Source organism: Cryptotermes secundus, unplaced genomic scaffold, assembly GCF_002891405.2.
Source record: "Cryptotermes secundus unplaced genomic scaffold, Csec_1.0 scaffold144, whole genome shotgun sequence".
In the NCBI taxonomy this organism is placed as follows: Eukaryota; Metazoa; Arthropoda; class Insecta; order Blattodea; family Kalotermitidae; genus Cryptotermes; species Cryptotermes secundus.
The window spans coordinates 86,283-108,676 of record NW_019740655.1 but is presented as its reverse complement, the minus strand read 5'-3'; the positions used below and the strand labels follow the sequence as shown (position 1 = coordinate 108,676).

Here is a 22,394-nt window from a genome sequence, read left to right as displayed (position 1 = left end):
AATATTTAATAATAAAATCGGTTCATTTTTTTTGAATAACTTGGTTTATATAATATTTTTTTTTTTTTCCAATGTCTCTTCCAGCCCATTCAGGGCCCAGGCCCCTTATTCAATTCCGCAATTACTCTTCAGACGGTAAGCTGCTACCTATACACAGGACAACACAGACACAGAATATGCGCTGACATACACCAAACATCCATGCCTTGAGCGGGATCGAACCAACGATCCCGGCGCCAGAGCGAGCGAAAACAGTTCATACTTTAGACCGGGCGGCTACCGTGACTGGCATTCGCTGCTATAAAGTCTGAGCTATTAACAACATTGTTAACTGAAATACAATATGAATAGGCTAAATATTAAGGATTTCAGTACAGCCTAATAGCCTGCATTTGTGTCAACATAAAACCTGAATTAATAACGCATTCATTCATTAGTTTTATGACAATGGGAATATATAATCGTAGAATTATTACAATAACCGCCTCTGTGGTCTAGTGGTCGAAGTTTCTGGCTACAGATCCAGACGTCCCGGGTTCGATTCCCGGCGATACCACGTTTTCTGAGTAGTAGTGGGTCTGGAACGGTGTACACTAGCCTCGTGGGGATAATTGACGAGCTATTTCAAGGAAATAGCGGCTCCGCTCTAGAAAACTCAGATTAACGGCTGGGGGTATCCGTTGCGCTGACCCTCGTGACACCCTCTATCCGCTAAAGTTGGTACTAACTTCGCCGACAAGCGGCGGTCGGTATAGTTCGCTTGCGGATTACAGGCCACGGAGTTAGTTAGAATTGTTATAATACCAGTAAGTAAAGAGGTTTATTACTTCAATGCCGTTTAACGTAAGGAGACCATGGCAAAGAACGGGTGCTATGGCTGGTATAGAGCGAGCACTTTGTTTTACAGAGCTGGGATCGTTCCTGGGAGCGCCATGCCACCTCACCTGTGATCCTGAGCTGCCCCATGTGTTCTGTGACCAGATTACAGGGCACTGCGAGTGCGAGAAGAAGTATCCAGTCAAACTCGGGGCTAAGACTGGATGTGCCAAACGTGAGTACTGCCACACGCTTTAATAAAGTGCAGAAGAACTTTACAACATTTATAATTAATAATTCCGTCGTATGCATTAAGTAATTGAAAGGAGAAGAAAGCACAACAATTTCTTGTTGCAGTTGCAGTTAGTATTTTTAGGTATAACCTCAAAGACTTTCAATGTCACTATGTCTCTATTTGTAAATATGTACAAAATTGATATATAATTAGTAGATATTTATATAACTTCTAAGTATATAAAATTTTACTTTTCCAGCTCATATTTTTTATTAGTGATCATCATAGATGCCTGTAGTTATATATAGTTTTCGTTTGATCACCATTTTGTTGTGTTAAGTTAGAAATATATTTTCGGAAAAAGGTTCCATATTTTTTAATAACTGTTGCCAAACATGGACGTAACTGCTGCTAATGTTACTCCCACCTCAGAAGTTATGATTTCATCTCAAGTAAAAGTTGTGTCGAGAAAGAGAATTGCCCTAATATCCATATTGGTATCACTGGTACAGCAAATAAAAATCATGTTTTCTTGGTCTGTATTGGAAGCATGGCCGGGGAAAGCCTGAATGTTTTATTCTGAGAACAATTCTGTTTATACTGTTGCATGTCATGTTTAGATTACTGCCGATTAATATTTACGGTATTAACAAATGACCACCACAAATTAATTTTCGTTTAACAAAACATTAAAGAAAAAAAAACGTTTTAAAATATTTCATTCCCAAAATTTCGCCTTCTCACGAGACTGCTTGGTTCGTCGCTTATGTCGTTGCGCCGACCCCATTCGCATATTGTCCGAACTATGTTCTACGAGGGCCAGTCGTGGGGTGTGTGAACTTAGGTTTGTGAAATTTTTGTCATATCCCATCATTTATTTACTCTTTCGTGCTGACGGGAACTTTATTCAATATTCTTGTCATTCTTCCATTCGTTCGTGCATTTTCTACCTTGATGTATGATTTATTTATTTACAGCTGTGCGGCTGGGCGACCAGTGTTTCTACAGGCAGACATGTGAATTTACTGACCAGCATGCTACCTGTATACAAGTCAACCACAACGCCATCTGTCAATGCGAACCAGGTTATCATACAGTGGCGCTTCAGAGACCCACCAAGAAGGTGTTCTGTTCTGCAGGTACAGATCTTGTACGCTTACTGTTATGGATAAATTACATGACGAGGAGCTTCGTATTTTAAATTCTATACAAAATATTAGGACTACTAGATTAAGAGAATGGAATGGGCCGGGAATTTAGTACATGTGACAGATATACGAAATGCGATGAAAACAAAAGAAGGAAATAGACCACTCATGAAGTGTAGCTGTGGGCGAAAGGAAAGTTAAGATAGATCTCAAGAAACTACGCGTGAGGATTTGGACTGGATTCAGTTGTCTCAACATAGGGTCCAGTAGCAGGTTCTTATGAACATGATGGTGAAACTTCGGGGTTAATAATTAGCAGAGAATTTCGTGACCGGTTGAACTATCGGATTATGAAGAAGAATATGGTTAATTTGTTTGTTGGTTTGTTAGTCAGATTCTTAGTTGGTTAGTTATTTAGCCATATTGAACAAGGAGCATGAAGAATGTGAAGAATATGTGGATCTATACATCCACTTCGTCATACGTCTTAATGGCATGCTGCTTAATTATTTAAGCATATTGACAGCTTTTCCTTACCGTCATTTCCACAGTATCATAACTTTGTCACCGATTTTCGTTCCGTGTTATGTCTGCATATTCAATTAACATACTATTTGCTTCCATACTAATTTGTAAGAGTCTTATTTTTTGCATTATTTATATTCTTCCACAATAAATTATCGTCAGCATAACAAAGACACAGTAATTATATTTAAATTATCCGTACACTACAACAATAGTAATAAATAATTTGTGTATATGTCTGTATTTATATATGTCCAGACATTATGAATGTCTAAATAAATGAGAACTGTACTACAGAATGGATATCTGTAAAATCACTCAGATATTTAAAATGGCTGTTATGACATATGTGTCATTGTAATTGAATCACACGAAGTTTTATTCTATTGAGATTATATTTAAGGGAACCATAAGTCTTCTTATTTATCTACGGTTATATCAAAGTCTGATTTCACAAAAATATATCATTACCCATGGTTCAGGATCCTTTTTTTTTATTATTGCTAGTGAGGTGGGACTAAGTCCCTTGTACTGCGGCCACTTCTGGCCTATTGTACCAGCCCCAGATGATAGGTGGGGGTGATTGTGGAGCTATTGGTGGAATGAAGATTGGCAGGGGAAACTGAAGTACTCGGAGAAAACCTGCCCCAGCGCCACTTTGTCCACCACAAATCCCACTTAACCAGACCCCGGGATCGAAGCCGGGCCGCCGCGGTGGGAAGCCAGCAACTAACCGCTTGAGCCATGGCGCGGCCCCATGGTTCAGGAACTTTAATTTTCTTGCTTTCTAAATGATTTAACACTTACTTTCAGACTTGGTGATTCTGACTACGGATGTTCCAACACTGTTCGGTGTTGCTACTGGATTGGCCATTTTCACGGCCCTCATTTGTTTCGTATTGAAACTCTTCAGCAGAGCCCGTTACTCGAGACCACGGCACTATGCAAACGCGAACCTTGCTCCTCCAATCCTCTTCTCCAGCGAGACAGGTCAGTGCAGCCTTCTGCCTCACAATACATTGTGTGCTGAGAGAGATTTGTTCTCATCAACCAGCGGAATCCGTAAAATTTGCTGGACATGGTCCAACGCCACGAAACTAATTTGTGTATTCCAGACACTGAATTCATGGACAGCACATATTTGTCTGATATATTTCCTCTGCCATATTATCGTACTATTATTTGTTAAAAGAATATTTGCTTAATATAGTGGAATGAATACATAGTCCATTTATACTAAAAATTATCAGGGGAAGCTATGGTTACTTCTGAGTTCCTGAATACATTATCAGAAAATCCACGTATGGTGGACAGTGAGCTACAGGCGCTGTTATAATAATGCTGATAAAATATAAAATTAAATTAATTAACCCACAAATATTTCCTCGTAACTGACCATCAAAATATCATACATATGAATGAGTAACTTCTTTTTGAAATTTAAAGTAATTTCCAATGGCATTTTCTTAATTGTGGTTCATTATTACATATAAGGGATACACAACCAAATTATGTTGCTGATTGTTATTCACGTATATTTTAAACAAGTTAAGAACTGATTAATCAAAAACATAATAATTTTAAAATATTTAATTAGTAATAGAATATTTGACTTAATTATATACTATTCAGCAATCTAAGGCCATGCTAGAACTAAAGTAAAAGAGTGTTTCAATTTGTTTCTTTCAATAATTAATTGATAAATGCGGAATATTTGTATTTTAACCTTTTTGTTAAGTTAAAATGAAGGATTTACACTGCAATGATCATAATAATTCACCTAAAATTTCTGTTAGCATCCATATAAAGTGCTCTTTCTTCTTTTTTTCACACACAAAAACTTTACCACGGTGCTGGGATATCATTTTGACAGTTGAGGCTATTAAGTGTACTCAAGAGTCCAATGTAGGAAACAGGAAATAGAAGAAATAGAACAATTACAATTTTACATATACGAATATTTAATACTTTTCAGTATTAATATATTTTAATCTGTTCCAATATATACTCTGATAAATTGGAAGCATATTTCTTCATGCCGTTTTAATATACTCGTACAGTCTCATGAAATATCGAATTGTTTTGGAACATAGTACACGTATATAGTACACAAGCTAGTGGTTTCATAATATTATGCTACAGCATCCTGTTGCACTGTATGTCCCAATTTTTTTGTAATTAGCTTAGTGGGGGTGGAGTCCAACTGGGTCCACTCGGCCTATTGTACCAGCACCAGACGATAGGTGAGGGTGATTGTGGAGCAATTGGTGGAATGAAGATTGGCAGGGGAAACCGAAGTACTCGGAGAAAACCCGCCCCAGCGCCACTTTGTCCACCACAAATCCCACTTGACCAGACCCGGGATCGAACCAGGGCCGTCGCGGTGGGAAGCCAGCGACTAACCGCTTGAGCTATGGCGCGGCCACTGTATATCCTAACTTCGCGTCCTCACTTTTCGCCATATTTGTGCAACTTCTTCGACATATTGATATTTACACTTCGACGTCTTCATCTGTCCTCTTTACACAACACTTTCGTCTTAACTGGCCATTATCAGGAATATAGGATTTTGGATTAGAGGAACATTCTGGTCAATTAATACGATGTTCTGTTTTTCTTTCTGATGTAAAATGTTTAAAAAATATTTTAAGTGAATTTAGATTATCATATTGTTGTATGCACATGCCTGGTTTATGTTTTGTTGATGTGTTGGTGCCGTGTAGCAAAAACGGCATGATAATTGAAAAAAGCCTAAAATAAAATACTTTAGAAGCATTTTACAACAAATTAAAAAATAGGACATCGCGATAACAGAGCAACATGTTCCTTCAATGCGACTTCTTACACACCTGATGATGACCAGTTAGGGCGAAACATGTAGTCTTGTATAATGCGAAGAGATGAAGGTTTTGAAGTCTGAATATTAATATATTGATAAAGTTGCGCAAAGACGGAAAGAAGGGAGAACGCTTTTCAGTTGCATAAGAAAGTACCTTGATTATGTAAAACCGTGGTTCTCAACCTTTGTCAGACCTCGGCCTGTTAATTTTTTTTCTATGAGACGAGGGCCCGGTATAATTGATGTCAGGGGCCGGTACCGGGCCATGGCCCGGCCGCTCAGAAACAATGATGTAAAATATACTAATATTAACCTGTCCACATCTGTGTATCACTTCGTGATCGTAGTTGACTGTTCACAGAATTAACAAAAGAGCATATGAAATCAGAAGCTTGCATCAAGGACACATTGTCTCTGTCATTGTGTATGTCAGCTATTGTGTGTATTGTCGCGTGTCTATGGTTACGCACATACTACGTGGCAATATTTTGCATTACAGCGCTTCTCAATGCAATATTAACAAGAGCAATGAAACTCCTTGTACAGTGTAGACGTAACGCAGAAACGTAACATAGAAAAGTTAGGAATCTAAATTCAACTTAATATTTAAATTACAGTGAATATATGCATTCCTTGTACAATGAATGCAACTGTAAAATATGGCCCTACCACCAGGTCACACATGAGTTGAAATTGTTACTAGAAACGGAACCATGCCATCTTCAAATTATTTTTAAATTCCTTCAAAAACATTAATATGAGTATTAAGTAAAAATTGACTCTGTACTTGACTACTTAAGCACAACGCCATGAAAATTTGTGGGAGAATGGAGGAATAGGTCCATGTCTTCTTAATTTCGGCAGTAGATAAAGTGAGTGGTCAACTTCACGCCCCAGGCACTTTACCGCCGGAGAAAGAGAACCCGGTGCCCATCGAATAGAAGTTTTGGTTTGGTTTGGACGCCGTGTAGAAGAGAAGAATCTCCTTGATATTATCGGGAATCATAATCCCAGTTCCACGGTCATTCAGCCAATAGATCATCGCTACACCGACTGAGTTTAAGTCAGAGTAATTACTAGGGACCGGATTTTTATGCCCTAATACTCCCTTAAATATGTATGCATTTATGCATGAAAAACTCCCGAAATATGCACTAAAATATGCACATAAAAATTTATACCAAATATTAAAATTGATTTTACATTATTTTAAGGCCAAAAAATCAATATTTAAGTTCATTTTATGTAATCACTGAATGATTCGCTTGCAATAAAAAGCTATACTTAAATACAAATCATGCAACAAAGCCAACATATTTCATTACAAATTTAAAAAACCAATGGTACTCAATGTTACGCCGTGGTGGCAGGGGGCGTGGAGGTATCCCACCGCTGCCACCAATGTTACGTCGTGGGGGCGTGGAGGTAATCCCCACTGCTTCCACCACTGTTACACTCTTACGTCCTTACGACAGGGGTGGATGGGTTATCTCACCGCTGTCTTCACTGTTATGCCGCCGCTACACCTCTATTATGCCGTGGTGACAGGGGGCGTGGAAGTATCCCGCTCTGTCACCCGGTTTAGTATGCTGCCACCATCTTGTTATTTCAAGAAATCTAGTAAACTTATCATAGCTTGCGTCACTGTCCTGGCTTAACTCGTAATTCGCAGGAGCGTTGGGAGGTCCTGGAGTCGTCAAGGAAGAGGGTAACACTTAAGGAACTGTTGGGTTGAATTAAACGNCAACCAGCGCACACTCACGGCCATCGCTCTCTCGGCGATAGCCTCCCCTGAACTCTAAGTTACTTAATATTAATCAAAAGTCTAAAGGCAAAAGGGTTTTTGATTAAGTCTTCTAGGGTTTATATAACCTCTCTTTGCTGATTCTTCGAGTTCCGGGTATGTTGGCCTGCCCATTCTGACGTGATTTAGGCCCTCCTCATTGGTTGCGCATCGAGAAGGGGTTGACTCTTTCGGGTCTACCGCCTCCTCCGACTCAGCGTTTTCCTCCTGCCATAGTGTTTATGACCCACTTCATATAGCTCCTTCCTCAATGTCAGCGCTATTACACTGCCGGGTTAGCATTCTAATGACTCAGGCATTCCCTGTTACAATTCTTTGTAGACCTAAGCTTCCTGAATTGTTTCATCATGGCTGTTTCTTAATCTTACAGTCTAGCTACTATTATTCCAATTTTACCCCCAAAACTATATCTACAAGTACGTGACCTTTGCGCCATTACACTCACATTTAGCTTTCCGAGCTTTCAACTTCTCTTCTGTTGCAGTTCACAATTACTAAATGGTTTAGGTTTTCCATACTTGGTCGCCTCCTATTAGCTCGTAAGATGTCCTTTTAGCGGGAAAAACTTCTTTCGACCTCACAGGAACTTAGGGGCGCATGTACAAAAGCCGCTATTTGCTCCACTGTTAGTGATTTTTTACTTGGCAGTTCAGTGCGTTTAACGGCTAAAATTTCTTCAATTTCACAAATTTGTTCATTTTTTTAAAGAATGCTGTGTACTTTTTCCTTTACTACTTCACCAACTCTTCCAGGAACCGAATTCAATTTGGAAACAGTGGTTTTGAACACACTTAACGACTGATACAAAGTAGTATTGCTATTGCTTGCCTCCAGTGAGGAAATGGCGGATGGAAGATGAAAGAAGTGAGCAGTTATATACTCGTAGGAAAGATTAGTGTATAGTTCTGCGCCTTTTAGTACACCTTGGGCAATTTGAATTGATGCTGCACTTTTGGGATCAAATGTATTCACGACATTCCTAACTGTTTCTAAATGTTCAGTATAATAACTCGCTGCTCATAGCCACGTGCCCCAACGGTGCTACTGCTTTAAAGGCTTCTTTTCTTTATGACGCTTTAACAAATACCTTCTTCACAGAAGACACCAACTTGTCAGCAAGCGGAAAATTTGCACGAATTGTTTCTGCAACACGGTGCAACCCATGGGCAAGGCAAGTCAAATGTGTCATATTTGGATATATAACTTTAAGAGCAGTACCGGCTTTCATCATATAACTTGCGGCATCAGTCACAAAGAGCAATGCACGCTCATACTGAATGCCATTTGGCCATAGTAAATTCATGGAATTGATGAAAAATTCGGAAACTGCGGAGCTATTTGTGGTTTCAAATTGCTCTACCGCAAGAAGATATAGGGTAGATTGTTCATTCTTATTAAGGGATCCAACTATACAATTTGCAATAAACCATCCCTCACAATCTTGTGTTTCGTCGATTGATACCCACACAAAATTATCTTGAATCTTATCTCTAATGCTTTCAATTGTAAGATCGTAACACTGCTTCACGTAATTTTTGCGCACAGTAGATTCATCCGGCACTTTGTACTGTGTATACTTCTTTATGAAGTTTCTCAGAGTAGATTTGTTAGTTTCCACAGCGGAATATCTGCCGCTAAAAAGGCTTCGCATAAATCAAGGGAAAACGGTGAAAAACTATTATTAGAAAATTCACTAAGCAATTTTTGAACAGGAGCACTTTTCGTAGATTTAATTTTAATATTTTCTTTGTGTATATTAGTGTTCAAATGTTGAAGCACTTGAAAGCGTTTTTCACAACCAAATGTTTTCTCACGCGCTCGGCAATAAAGAATTTCGTTATCCGCACTTATCATCTTTCTTTCGAACTTCCGCTGATACAGCTGTAATTTAGTTTTCTGACTTACTTTCGCTTTCGGCATGACTACAGAAAGCTAAACAAACTTAACCACAGACTAGCCACCACTAATGTGAATGGCCCCCAGCTTCAAATGAAGAAGCGTAAGGAACCTCATGGAGACTTCGGAAATAAATAAGTGAAGTCTCTTATCGGGCGAATAGTATTACGTTGATAGCGGCTACATGTGGACGCTTCCGACTAATCTCTTCGCGGCCACTTTGATGGTACGCGGATGAGTCAAGTCCTGGGTACTACATCAGAAACATGAATCATGATGAAATGTTGAGTCAAATATGTAACATATTCTAATACGGAAAACAAAAAAAAAATTTGTATACACACGACCATGCTTGAAAATTTGAACATAAAATTTAAAAAAATATATATATGATAAACATTTTAAAAAGGAAATGTGCAGTATGAATAGAGATCTTTGAAAATATGATGCTGATTCATAAAACAGGAAAAATGTGCATTTATATGCACCATCAAACCATGTCCAAAATTTAAGAAATGAAGTAATTCATACATATATCCAAACGAGCATACTCTCTGGTTGCAAGAAAGAAATATGCATTTGCATTAAAATCCGGTCCCTAGTAATTACTTACATTGACACTCCCGTATAATTAATATACCTAATGATGAATTTACTTTACCAAAGTTGAAATTTACTTGATTCTAAACGGTTCTGTTGATAGTGTATTATACTATTATTAGTTTTCTAGATTTTTCCCATAGCTCGTTTCGAAAACAGAATTTTTGGGAAACTGGATTTTCCCCAGACTGAAGTGAACGGACATAACTCAGTTGGGTCCGTTCGAAAGAGTTAAACCTAATCACTGGACAACGTTGACTTTAAATTTATTGTCTTGTAGTTACCCTTTAAACTTACTTAAAATACTAAGGTAATTGTCATATTGTCAACACAGTGAGGTACAAGAGTGTTATAGAGTGCAAAACATTCACAAATATCCGAACGTTGTAGGCATAATAATAATAATTTATATCATATATTAATGTGTTGCGTTTTGTACACAATAATTGTATTGTTGTTTTTTGTTTTACATGTCTCCCTGTACCTCTTTAACCGTAGAGTTTCAGAACTTGTGTAAGTGGTCTTCCTTTGCTAGTATTAATTATTTCAGTCTTTCTGTAATTTAATTACAACACCATTATGGAAAATAATTTATATTATTAAATCATAAGCTTGAAAATATTATTATTTAGTGTGTTAATTTGTCACCATTCTTTTGAATGATCAGTAGCACTTTGAGAGACACTTTTATGAAGCAGAACCCACGCAAATGCATGAATATACTCTATATGCATGCATCCACACACTCATATAACCAATTAAAATATACATACTAACATTACATAAGGAAGAGAACTAGTGTAGCCACTGCACTGATGACGTGTACCTTCCTTACACTTCTATAGTTATTAGCCTCATATTTATGCGTTGTTTATGGAACAAAGGGAATAGGATAATGAGCAGGTGCTGTAGTAGCTCCATATTATCTTAGAAAAATTATAATTAATGATTAGTAGTGTCACTTTTGCTGATACATTACAATGTATATGTATTTATGAAGTTCCAGTTAACAAGTAAAACAAAAATTACATTGCCTGTTTAGTTTGCTGAGTCCAGAGCTGCCAGTGTACTTAAAATACTAAATCTGGAATTTCAGTTCATCATTAAATACGTAACAAATGTAGCAAATGCTTTAGGCAGAATTCTCATGCAATAGATCGTTTATAGTAATTTAGTTAAAAGCATCTTTGTGAACGTCTCCATATAAGGAGCGTACAGTTTATCTAAGAAGATCGTTGGATGACGGTTTCTGAAACCACCTACAGCATCGAATTCTTGCTTTGCAAGTTGAGGGCAAAGTGCTATGTTCTACTGTTGTTTTTTAAAGCCACATTGCCCGCCCCCAATGCACGTAGAGCCAGAAGACATGTCTTCTTCGGGCTTGCTTCTAATTTTTTTTAATTCGCTTAGTGGGGGGTGAAGTACAACTGGGTCCACTCGGCACGGCGGCCACTGATTGGCCTATTGTAGCCTGCCCAGGGTGATTATGATAATGGATAATTTGGTACAATGAAGATTGGCAGGAGAAACCAAAGCATTCGGAGAAAACCTGCCCCAGCGCCACTTTGTCCACCGCAAATCCCACTTGACCAGACCCGGGATCGAACCCGGGCCGCCGCGGTGGGAAGCCAGCGACTAACCGCTTGAGCTATGGCGCGGCCCTGCTTCTACTTTAGTACTGACATCAACAAGTTTTTCTTCAGTCAGTAAACATCTCTTTCTTGGTATTTTTGTCTCGTACCGATCTCGCATGCAAGTAACGCAATTTTCTTACGACATTGAAAATCGTCGCTTTGCACGGCATTTTACTGTCGAGATACGTCATACAAAATTCTCTATGTCATTTTCTCCTTTAAGCACGCTGTACAAAGTTATAGTATATGAGTTATTTCTGTTCAATGCTATGATTTACGAGTATTTTGTATGCTATATTTTACAAATTCGAAATTAGTTTTTACATACGTTAAGGACAACCAAAAGCTAAACTTTGTCGCTTTCGAAATTTTCCAGCAAGCGACGGTTCGGCGGCCAGCGATGGACATGCGTAGGTGAATATGTTTATAGCCGGGCGGTGCAAGGGTAAATTGCATAGGAGGACGTATTAACTTATTTAACAAATATTATGGCAGATATTCAGGTGAATAATGATTATAATACAAAATAAATTTTGGCCTAATATTGATCGATTCGATTAACTACTCGCTACTTACTATAGAGAAAAATACTTTAGCAAAGAGACAAGAACATAAGGAACAATTCTTTAATGACAAATAGGATACGAATACTCAAATTGATCTTAGCAGAAATATATTCGAAACTTCAAAATATGCGTTTGAGTTGAAAAATAAATAATGAGAAATAATATTTCAAAAGTTTTGACAATAGCTAATTTCCAGTTAATAAATAATAATAATTATTATAAATAGTACTAATTGCTATAATAAGAACTGCACGTGAACTTTTTCGAATCAAAACTTTCTAAGATTTGTTGAGCTCATGGAAGTGACCTTGCAGGCAAACCACGCAGCCTCAAAAGTCTCATTAAACTTCATACTTTTGAGTATCGGGTGTTTTAAGGTCATTTTTTCGGTCTTGCTTGGTGTCTCTTTTTACTCAGAGCACTTTAATGGAAGATCATTCGTAACAACATGTGAGATGCACGAATTTTGAGGCTGGGAGCAGCACTAAAGACACTTGATACAGAAGCCTGAAATAATGTATAGCAATAGATGCTAGAAAAATGTGCACGTTTTGTTAAGATAATTATTCTGTAGAATGTAAAACAACAACATGGCGTCTATACAGAAATTTTCTTTGGCTTTTACCAAATAGGTTGGTCTAGTCGTAACGCTGTAGACTTGTATTTATAAGGTGTTCGGTTCAAATCTTGGCCGGGAAACCGGCTAGGCTTGCAGAGGTTTTTCGTGGTTTTCCAAGTCTCTCCAGGCAAATGTCGAGATAGTATCTAGATTAGGCCACTACTGTTGCCTTTCAAAGCCTTTCCAATTCATTAGTCACCCCACTATTCCAAGACATACCGAGTAGATACTGACAGTAACGCAAAGTAAACAACAAACCACACGAAGCTTCTTGGGCTTTCGATTTGGTGACGATAGTCAATGAACAATTGGAGAGGTACTCGCCTTTTCCCCTCTTATAGGTCTTTCCAATGCTGTCCCAGTAACAACTGTCCCCATCCCTTCGAGAATCACCCGTCGTATTGGCCCCATAACAATCCTAACTCCTGCCATGTCTTCTCCTTCGTCATGCATTATTCTTCCTGTGTGGCTTACTCTTCTACTCTGAAGATAGAGTCGGAGGTTCCTTCGAAACGATAGTGCCTATTTACCAAGCTACACGGTTCCTCACTTCAGAAGACAGTAGCCTTCACAGTCACTTGATATTCGGTTTAAGATCATAAACATACCTGTAAGTGTTGGATTTTAGATTCTCACAATGACTATGGCAAGTAGGCCTACTCTTTTCTGGGTTTTAATACCGTGTAACTATTCTCTGCTGTTCGGAGGAACATATCGCCTCCATCTTCAGTGCTGAAAAGTAAACCAGGCAGGAGGCAAACTGCTCCCCTGAAATGTCGGTCTCTCTTCAAACTTCACGGCGTCACAGCCCAGAAGATAGTACGAATTACAATGACCGCGGTGCAAACCTAAAATCCGACATAATATGAATTTCGTTGTTATCAGAAACAGAAAATTTCTAGTAGGATATTAATTGAAACGTACCTACGCTTCACTTATGTATGGTATACAGTTAGTCATAACTTATTCATACGTGTATAGAAATTCAATACTCCCTTCCCTTCCTACATAAAAATTTGAAAGCCCTGGTTCAGTAAATATTCATGGCATTCCCATCTTTTTCATTCTGGAATTATATTCTGATATAAGTCTTCCAAACTTCATGGTTAATATAACAAAATTCAAGTAAAGCAAGCCAAGAAAAATAGCCTCCATGTTGCTTGTTAAACTGCACTATAACGAAAATTCGATCCACAATTGAATATTGATCTTTAACCCGCCTGCTGTGAGGAGGACACGATGCTTTACAGGGATTCCTTTGGCAGTCCAAGGAGGACGTCCCTCATCTCGGGCGTCCAGTCAGCGTAGTGTCGGGACGATAGCTTCAGGTTTCTCACGACGCCCAAGCAGCGGGGGGAGCCGAGGGGTGCTGGTCCCTGCTTCGAGAGCAGGTGCGGCACGCGCCGCCGCCATCTTGCTAATTTCGTGCCATCTCACAACGGCCACGGCCACAGCGGTGTCTGAACAAACTAGCACTGACGACAACAGTCAGCCAGACCCAGAGCAGCAACAGCAGCAGCGTACCGGTAAACTTACTGCGAGCGTTGATGCGTTCCTCCGAATTCACCTCAGTTTGTGGTATTACGGAATCGGGCAGATGACGGGGTTCTTTCCTGACAATGCTCCGAGATTTATGGCTTATTATGTTTGTATATCTGTATTTAACATTTTCAACTAATTGTATGTCCAATTCATACAATGAAAATTACGGAGCTCACCATTGGTGTAGTCTCAGCAAGCGGAAGTCGTTCATAAAGCGCGAAGTGACGGAATTTCATTTGATGACTGTACCACGTAAGTTACCAACTGTCAAAAGTTTCGTAATAAAGTGAACATTAAAAATTTTGTACATAATATTTGCGTAAATCCTGTGTTGTACAGATAGCCCCATACATCAGTAGCTGAAGTGTACATTTTCATTATTCTTTTCCTTTTCCTTAATCCAACTGTGCTAATTAACTAAAAGCCAGATATAATATCTGAAATAGTTTTGGATGAAATCCTGCTGCAACTTGTATCAAAATATAGATGCGTGGTGGTAAATTGTCATCAATTTTGTTTATCCCTGCTATACATAATAAACGTGTTTTCCTTCCCAATTCTCTCCCTGTGAAAATTGAAAATTTATATTTTCCCCCTCCATAATAGTTGTTTGAGCAGCTGATCGTGAGAGCATGTGCACAGTTGGACAGTTCCACAGGACCACTGGTCCCAAGCACAGCACTCAACCTAGTAAAGCCAGACCTACAAGAAAAAGAAAAATAACAAGAAAAACGGCCCATAACACAATACAATGAACACCGAACCATCACACACTCACAGATAAGAACAGAAAAGAAACAGCACGAGCATGAGATCACGCAGAGGAAGAAGGACCCAAAACCCACAATGATCAACAAGACACAAATAAATACTACATTATTCAACATCCATAAACCACGTAGGCAAAAATGCTGTGAGCTTAATTAGTTAGACACTATGCCATGAAGACAAGTGGGGGAGTGGAAGTATATCTCCACCTTTCTTGACCTTGACACTAGATGGAAGTGAGCAGTCAGCTTCACGACCCTTCCAGCTTTAGCCCAGCGGAAAGGGCTCCCATTCGTCCTTGGATAGGAGGCTGGATGGGCCCCATATTCCATCTGGGTGCTATGGAACCATAAACCACACAGAAATAAAAATATGAGACCCCTCCCCCCCCAATTTGACATCCTACGATTAACATTTTTAAATTTCAATTACATTATCTTTAACAAAAAGACTGCACAGGATATTTTATTAGTAAACAATAACTAGAAAATTATGACCAAATAATGAATTGCTCAATGTAAGGAAGAACAGCAGATGTGCTGTTACTGTCACTTATAAATATACACCCTTCCTATAGCATTCTCACCAAGCCCTGTGTTGTACTTCATGTACCCTATTTTAATCTCTTTAACAACTGAATGAAAACTGCTATACTTTATATTTTATCACTTAGTACAAGAATTTATTGCAACATTTCTCATTGCAAATTGAACCATTAACTTTGCAATTCATAATAATATATTTTATTTATTTATTTATTTACAAACCACCTGATGATGATCCATACAGCTGAAAAACTGTAGTGGTTGAATGGGACCATCATATTCATTAAACTATCAATATTCTACTGATTTATATTTCTTGCTTGAATTTTTTTTTTCATTGCTGTGTCAACAGCTCTCTTGTTTCAAATTAATTATGGAGCCTTCTAAGTCAATATGAGATCAGCAGTGTGCTTATTATGTGAGAACAGTGATTGAATTTAAAGGAATAATTTTCAGCAATAAGCTGTGAAGAGGCATGAAGAGTTTTCTTCCTAAGCAGGCATGTAAAGTGTAAGAATCTCTTGCACAGAAAATAATACCAAGCAGTGAGCAGCCAACAAGAGGAAATAAAATGGCACATAAGTGCATATCTCTCTGACCTACCATTCAGTACAAATCAATTGTATAAACAAATTTTTATCACCATCCTCATTTATTAGAGGCACTCAATATTACTAATGTTTTAGTCAACATAAAGTGAACACCTTATGTCTCCAGTTTTGAAGTATTCTCCATATTACTCACATCTGCATACTTTGTACTGACTTCAGCTACTGCATGTATATTAATATAAAATATCAAAGATATGTATTTTAAGATCAGTCAGTGGATACAATTGGCTAATAATTATTTAGATAGATTAAATATAAATTTATGTTACCACATTTCCAAGTAAATATTCCAAATTGTTTAGGCAGAATATGAATAAGAAACCAACGATGATTCCCCACTGTAGTTTGGAAGAATAACTGTTTATTCATAAGTAGATATACTTATAACTATGCCATTATATTACGTGGAAGAAATTATGAATTGAAAGTGTATAGGATATTATAAAAGATAACTATTTATTACCCTTAATATTCTACCACAATTTGTCAGTTTCTCTGTACTGCTTAACATGCTGTATATAGGAGAATGTTGAACAACCATAACAGTAAGAGAAGTATTTAACAAGATAAAAATGACAGAACTGCATAAATATTTATAAGTGTAAAAATTACTTTTACACTCCACATTTCTTTAATGAGAAACAAAATTTTATGTATAGAGACTGGCATGCAAGTCAGGAAAGTCAAAACACAGTATTATTACTGTAGAATAAAGGGCCTATGTAATATCCATCTTTTATATTTTAAAATTTATTTGTTTCATTTGAAAACAATGTTAATATAATTCTGCATAACAAACTCTTACACACATTCATGTTCACGTTATCATAACTCTATCTGTTCTTTAATTGTGTACCATTTTTCTCTCTTTTGTTCCACACTACCTTGCAATCATTCTTGGTATAACAAGTTCTTCAGCTCCTCCCTTCCACTTCTGCATGAAAATTCAAACTTAGCACATTATGATGAAAATTATCTTCATTAGTTAACTTTCAAGGCAAATTCTACTTTTGAATAGTACATAAATTAAAATACTAAAATATGTCATCTTATAACCCTAGATGAAATGCACATCATGATTCCTATTGCATTAGAGGTACATGCAAATACAAACTCAGAAAGGACACAGTATTTATGCAAAATATACATATGTGCAAATTTTCCTAAATTTGCTGTCTATAATCAAATTAAGAACATAAATATGAAATGAATGCAGGAAGTAAGCACAGTATAATCGAAAAATGGTTGACATTATTGAACACACTGAAATCATCAGATATAGGGGCCAGAAATGAATCATAAATCACTTGAAACATCCAAATAGAGAAAATACATCGTTATAAGGAAACATTTATTAGAATATAATAAAATTTTAAGTAACAGCATAACAGCTCTATGCAGAAAAAATATTCTTAATATTACTCCGGTATTTTAATCTCTTTCAAAACTTACTGTCTATAGTCTGCTAAGAAGTGAGGAAGAGGAAGCTGCTAATCAGTGGAAAATCTTACTTTTTATATCACATACTTGTTTCGGCAATAAAAGAATCATACTTTTATGACGTTTCATTTTCACAATTACATGACCTAATAAAATTTAACAGAATTTTATATTTAAAAAATTTCAAAATGTAAAATTTTCATTAGTTCTTGACTAATAACTACAGAATTACTGATGCAACTACACTAGCCTTTTTACTTCTATAAGAATATGATGACATTTAGACACTGGATTAATTAATGCCGTGGCTCTTGATTACGACACAGTAAACTGAAATTACAATTTTGTACATTAATTATATTTCTTATCCTACTAAGGCAAATGTGCTCGTGGCAATTCTGTGTCATGATTAAAAATGAAAGCAAGATGGCAGTGGTGACATTTAAGTGTTTTAATGGTTTTTGCTATAATGGAACTTGTACAACATGATGACACTGAATGCTGTGTATAGCATTTGTCTGTCAATCACATATTATTATTAGACACATGCACACACACGTACGCATGCACACACACACACACTAATCAGATACAAAATCGTTACACAGAATTTGATAACATTAATTAATTTCAGGAATTAAGCAAAAAGTGAGTAATTAAATTATTGCTATTTAAACCATATTATGACTTTGTTCATTTTATTTTGTTATACATAGAATGATTTATTTACATTTATGTAGAGTAACATCACTAGAATAATTGTCTTAAGTTATAAAATGACCTAGTATAAGCATTCTTAACAACATGTGCATGTGTCATCTTTAATTTATCTAGTTAGGCCTATTTACAGAGTTTTACAAACTTTACTTTTTTGTTACATTTTATTGCATTAATTTGTAATTTCATGTAGATGGCTGGGACAATTGTAGATGTGTAGAAATGTTCTAGAAACATTATATTTACTTCACATTGTTCCTATGGGTGGTAGGATTACAAAATGCTTGATACATAGGATTGAAGCATCTGATACACTCACATTTTAATGAATAAAAGAGAAGTAATTATTTATATACACACACGATTAATAATCTCAGTTTTGAAGAAAATACTTTTCATCACTGCTCTCTTGCTGCTTGTATTATTTCTCAATGTGCATATGATTTCTATTGTGTAAATGTGTGCATAAATTGCATGAGTGTTAATAGTTGTAAACAGCATGATGGTTCCAGTTTATGAGCTTTAAATTTTAACATGTATGATTACGCACTTGTGTCAGAAGTTTCTCTTTCATGAAACAGATGCATTTATTTCTTTTAATTAATGGTTGTCCGTGTAAAGTCTACATACTGCAGTTATTCAAGACTAATTAAAAACGAGTCCAAATGCCAGCTGTAATTTAATGCTAACAGACATCAGTTTAATATAAAGTAGAAATATATTTGTTAATGTGGAAATTACATTCCCTTCGGTATAGCAATTTACACTTGAAAACCTGGTAGAATGTTACATAAAGTAAATATTTTATATCATAATTATCATATTCATACTGGACATCGAAAAACTGAAAATTTAAATTCTTAGTTTTGTTATTAGTTGGATTATGACCTGTTGAACGTACAGACACTGCAAAATAATTGCATGTGCTAATCGCATTTTATGGTTATCTTAATTTTGTGTCCTAAGTAATGTATAGTAATTATATCAAAGTCAGAGTAGTAAATTTTCCACTTCATAATATCTAATAGCAGCAGTTATAAATACACTTGGACTGGATGTCACCATTTTGAAGATCTGCAGTCAGATTGATCACATCTTGGTAGGTAAAATATGACGTCCAAGTATGTTTGGTTTATGTTTATTTAGAGATGCCAGTTACAATCTCTTGGTTTCAGAATTTAGGGAGAGACTCTCAGTAAGCAGATAAGATAAGAGCAATTGGGTATGGATAGAATTAATCTCAAGTAGCTAATATTAAAGAAATTAACCAACACAGACCCTGAATAATTATATATGAAACATAATGATGTTCTATAACCACAGTGTCCTGCATCTGTCAAGTAGAATACAAATTGTTAAATTCACCCTCAAATGTGTGAACGATTTTATGCATTTAATTTTGCACGTTTCTGTAAATATAAATAATTGGGAAATACATATCACTGAAGTTTGATAATTTTGATAATAAATCATATGTAATAAATAAAAGTGATGCAGTAATATTTTTCTGTTCACATGCCTCAAACAAAAACTCAAACTCGTGATTTTAGTCTGCAAGCGAACTATACCGACTGAGTGACTGCCGCTTGGTGAAGTTAGTGCCAACTTTTGCATATAGAGGGTGTCGCGTGGTCAGTGCAACGAATCCCCATGGTTGTTAATTTCGGTTTTATAGACCGGAGCGGCTATTTCCTTGAAATAGCTCCACAATTATCATCATGAGTCTGAGCGGACCCTGTTCCAGACCCACTACTTCTGGTAGCTCAGGGAATAGAACCCGGACCTCTGGATCTGTAGCCAGGAACTCAGACCACAGAGGCGGTCTTCTATATTTATAATAATTAAATAAAATATTTTGAGGAAATTTGAGAACAACATTTCTACTGTGAATGCAATATAAATAACAATAAAAATTCATTTTTATTAACTTGTCATTCATATAAAATAATGGAATAATCATATTATAAGTTTTTAAGTTGATGCAGCACTAGCACCACTAGTTACTGCCTATCCTGACTGAAATTTTCGTGGTTTTCCTGATTCCTAGAGGCAAATGCCAAGATAGTACCTCCATTATGCCATGATGGCATCCTTAAAATTTTCTTTCAAATTCACATATCATTCTATCACTGAGCACTGTACAGTCTAGCTACTGACACCTGGAACCATTTTTATTTTAATTATTCTCCCCTTCCTGCCTCATACATTAATTACAGGTGACATCAAGGCTGTAAACCCAGAAACATTGAAGTACCAATTACATGGTGTCTTACAAAATAATTAAAAGATGGCGCACCAATGAAATATAATTTGATGTTATTTATGCTGATTTAACTTATGTTATAAATACTGGTTCTCTCTTACAATATAACAAAATCACCCCTCCTTCTCGAAAGTAACTAGACATAAGTCATACCCAGGACTCCTTGTCATGTAAACAAATATGTATATTTCATATAATATACACAGTCATGTTAATCCTAAATTTTCAAAAAAAAAATGTCGAATTTAAAAGGAATAATATGAAGGAATCTCCATTTGCACTGGTGTTTAATGTGTGGAATATGAACAGAAAAATATTAAATACTGAAAAGAGATTGATGACCTTAGCATCAGTCTTACACATTCTGTCAATGTTAGATGTATGAACTGGTAACATAATAGTTCTATGTGCCAATTTGCATGAGTATAAAATACTGTACAGTTATTTTATGCAGCATGATACTCTTTAAGACTTCACCCAGAATGTAAACATAAATGTTATATGCATACATAACCTGTGGCAGTGTTACATATTATAGATTTCACCCTTCTTCCCATTATATCTAACTGAAGCATGCAAATAAAAGTCTGTATTTTTGGTAATTAGTAATAGCAGTTATGTAAGTTTGAATCTGTTGTAGTGTCACTTGAAAGGATAATTGTGTGGGATGCTTACATTCAAGCTTCCTCATTTAGAAACGTGTGATTTAAGGATATGTTCAGTAATTTGTGGTGTTCAGTGTACGTAGTTCTGTTTTATTTTAAACATTTTACCTGTATCTGATTGTAAAGTGTTTGCTGAAAGAGAATGCATGCGTTAGTTTTCGAACAGTTAGCGACAATGGTTGTAATCTTGTAATCTGTAAGTAACATCATGGTTTGAATGGTATGGTTTGGATGTGGATGGAATTGAAGAAACACATTTATTTTATCAATAATTTGGGTATATTTTATACTAAAATTTTAAAAAGAACAGTACAATATAGTGAGTAATTCACAAAGATTGAAGTCATAGGGGATTCATAAGCATGCAATGTGCTAAAGATGAAATTTGATGTTCTGTTTTATAATTTTGTTGGTAATGATGCAACAAATTTGATTAACATATCTGAGGACTGTGTCAGTTTTAAATAATACTTATCACCATAATTTTAGAGGTATACATTAATCCCAGATTTAACATAGGTCTGGTCAACGTCATTCTGACTATGCACGATTTCTATTTCGGCACACATTTTAATTATCCATGGTCTGATGTGCACATATGCAGATTTAATGAGTCGTTCTGTGTGCACCTGGCACTGTAGTATATCCACAACTCACAGCTCAACAGTGATGTCAACATCTTTCACTGTTAGAATATCTGTGTCCGATAATGTAACAATCCATACACAAATCTGGACTAACTTTAACTTTCTGCATTTTTACTGTATTTGTTTGTCTCCAGAATATAGCCTCAGAGGGTAAATGTAGTGATGTTATGGCAAACAAACAAACAAACAAACAAACAAACAAACAAACTCTGTGATCTGTAGTCTGCGAGCAAACTATACTGACCGAGTGACCGCCACCTGTTGGCGAAGTTAGTGCCAACTTCTGCGGATATAGGGTGTCACGTGGTCGGCACAAGGGATCTCCATGGCCGTGAATCTTGGCAGCAAGAGAAAATTAATTAATCTTGAACAGAATATTTACATGCTTGATAGATTAGTAAAAGCATAGGATTTATTATTATTATTATTATTATTATTATTATTATTATTATTATTTGATGAATCTTCTTTCAGAACTGTCAGAAATGTTGAATGAAGTTAAGCAGACATTAGG

General features: G+C 36.4%; 1 protein-coding gene across 5 annotated transcripts in view; it reads left to right on the top strand.

Moving 5' to 3' along the window:
* The window catches only part of LOC111872356, a 64,077-nt gene that overhangs the window by 30,277 nt on the left and 11,406 nt on the right, over positions 1-22,394 (top strand). For 4 of the 5 annotated variants that reach the window (XM_033754654.1, XM_033754655.1, XM_033754653.1 and 1 more), the window contains 5 exons: positions 908-1,051; positions 2,029-2,190; positions 3,538-3,714; positions 10,362-10,376; positions 13,933-14,208. In XM_033754654.1, the coding sequence (XP_033610545.1) occupies positions 908-1,051; positions 2,029-2,190; positions 3,538-3,714; positions 10,362-10,376; positions 13,933-14,208 (774 nt within the window). The remainder of the gene's footprint in view (positions 1-907; positions 1,052-2,028; positions 2,191-3,537; positions 3,715-10,361; positions 10,377-13,932; positions 14,209-22,394) is intronic. The other variant, XM_033754656.1, reaches the window with a different exon arrangement.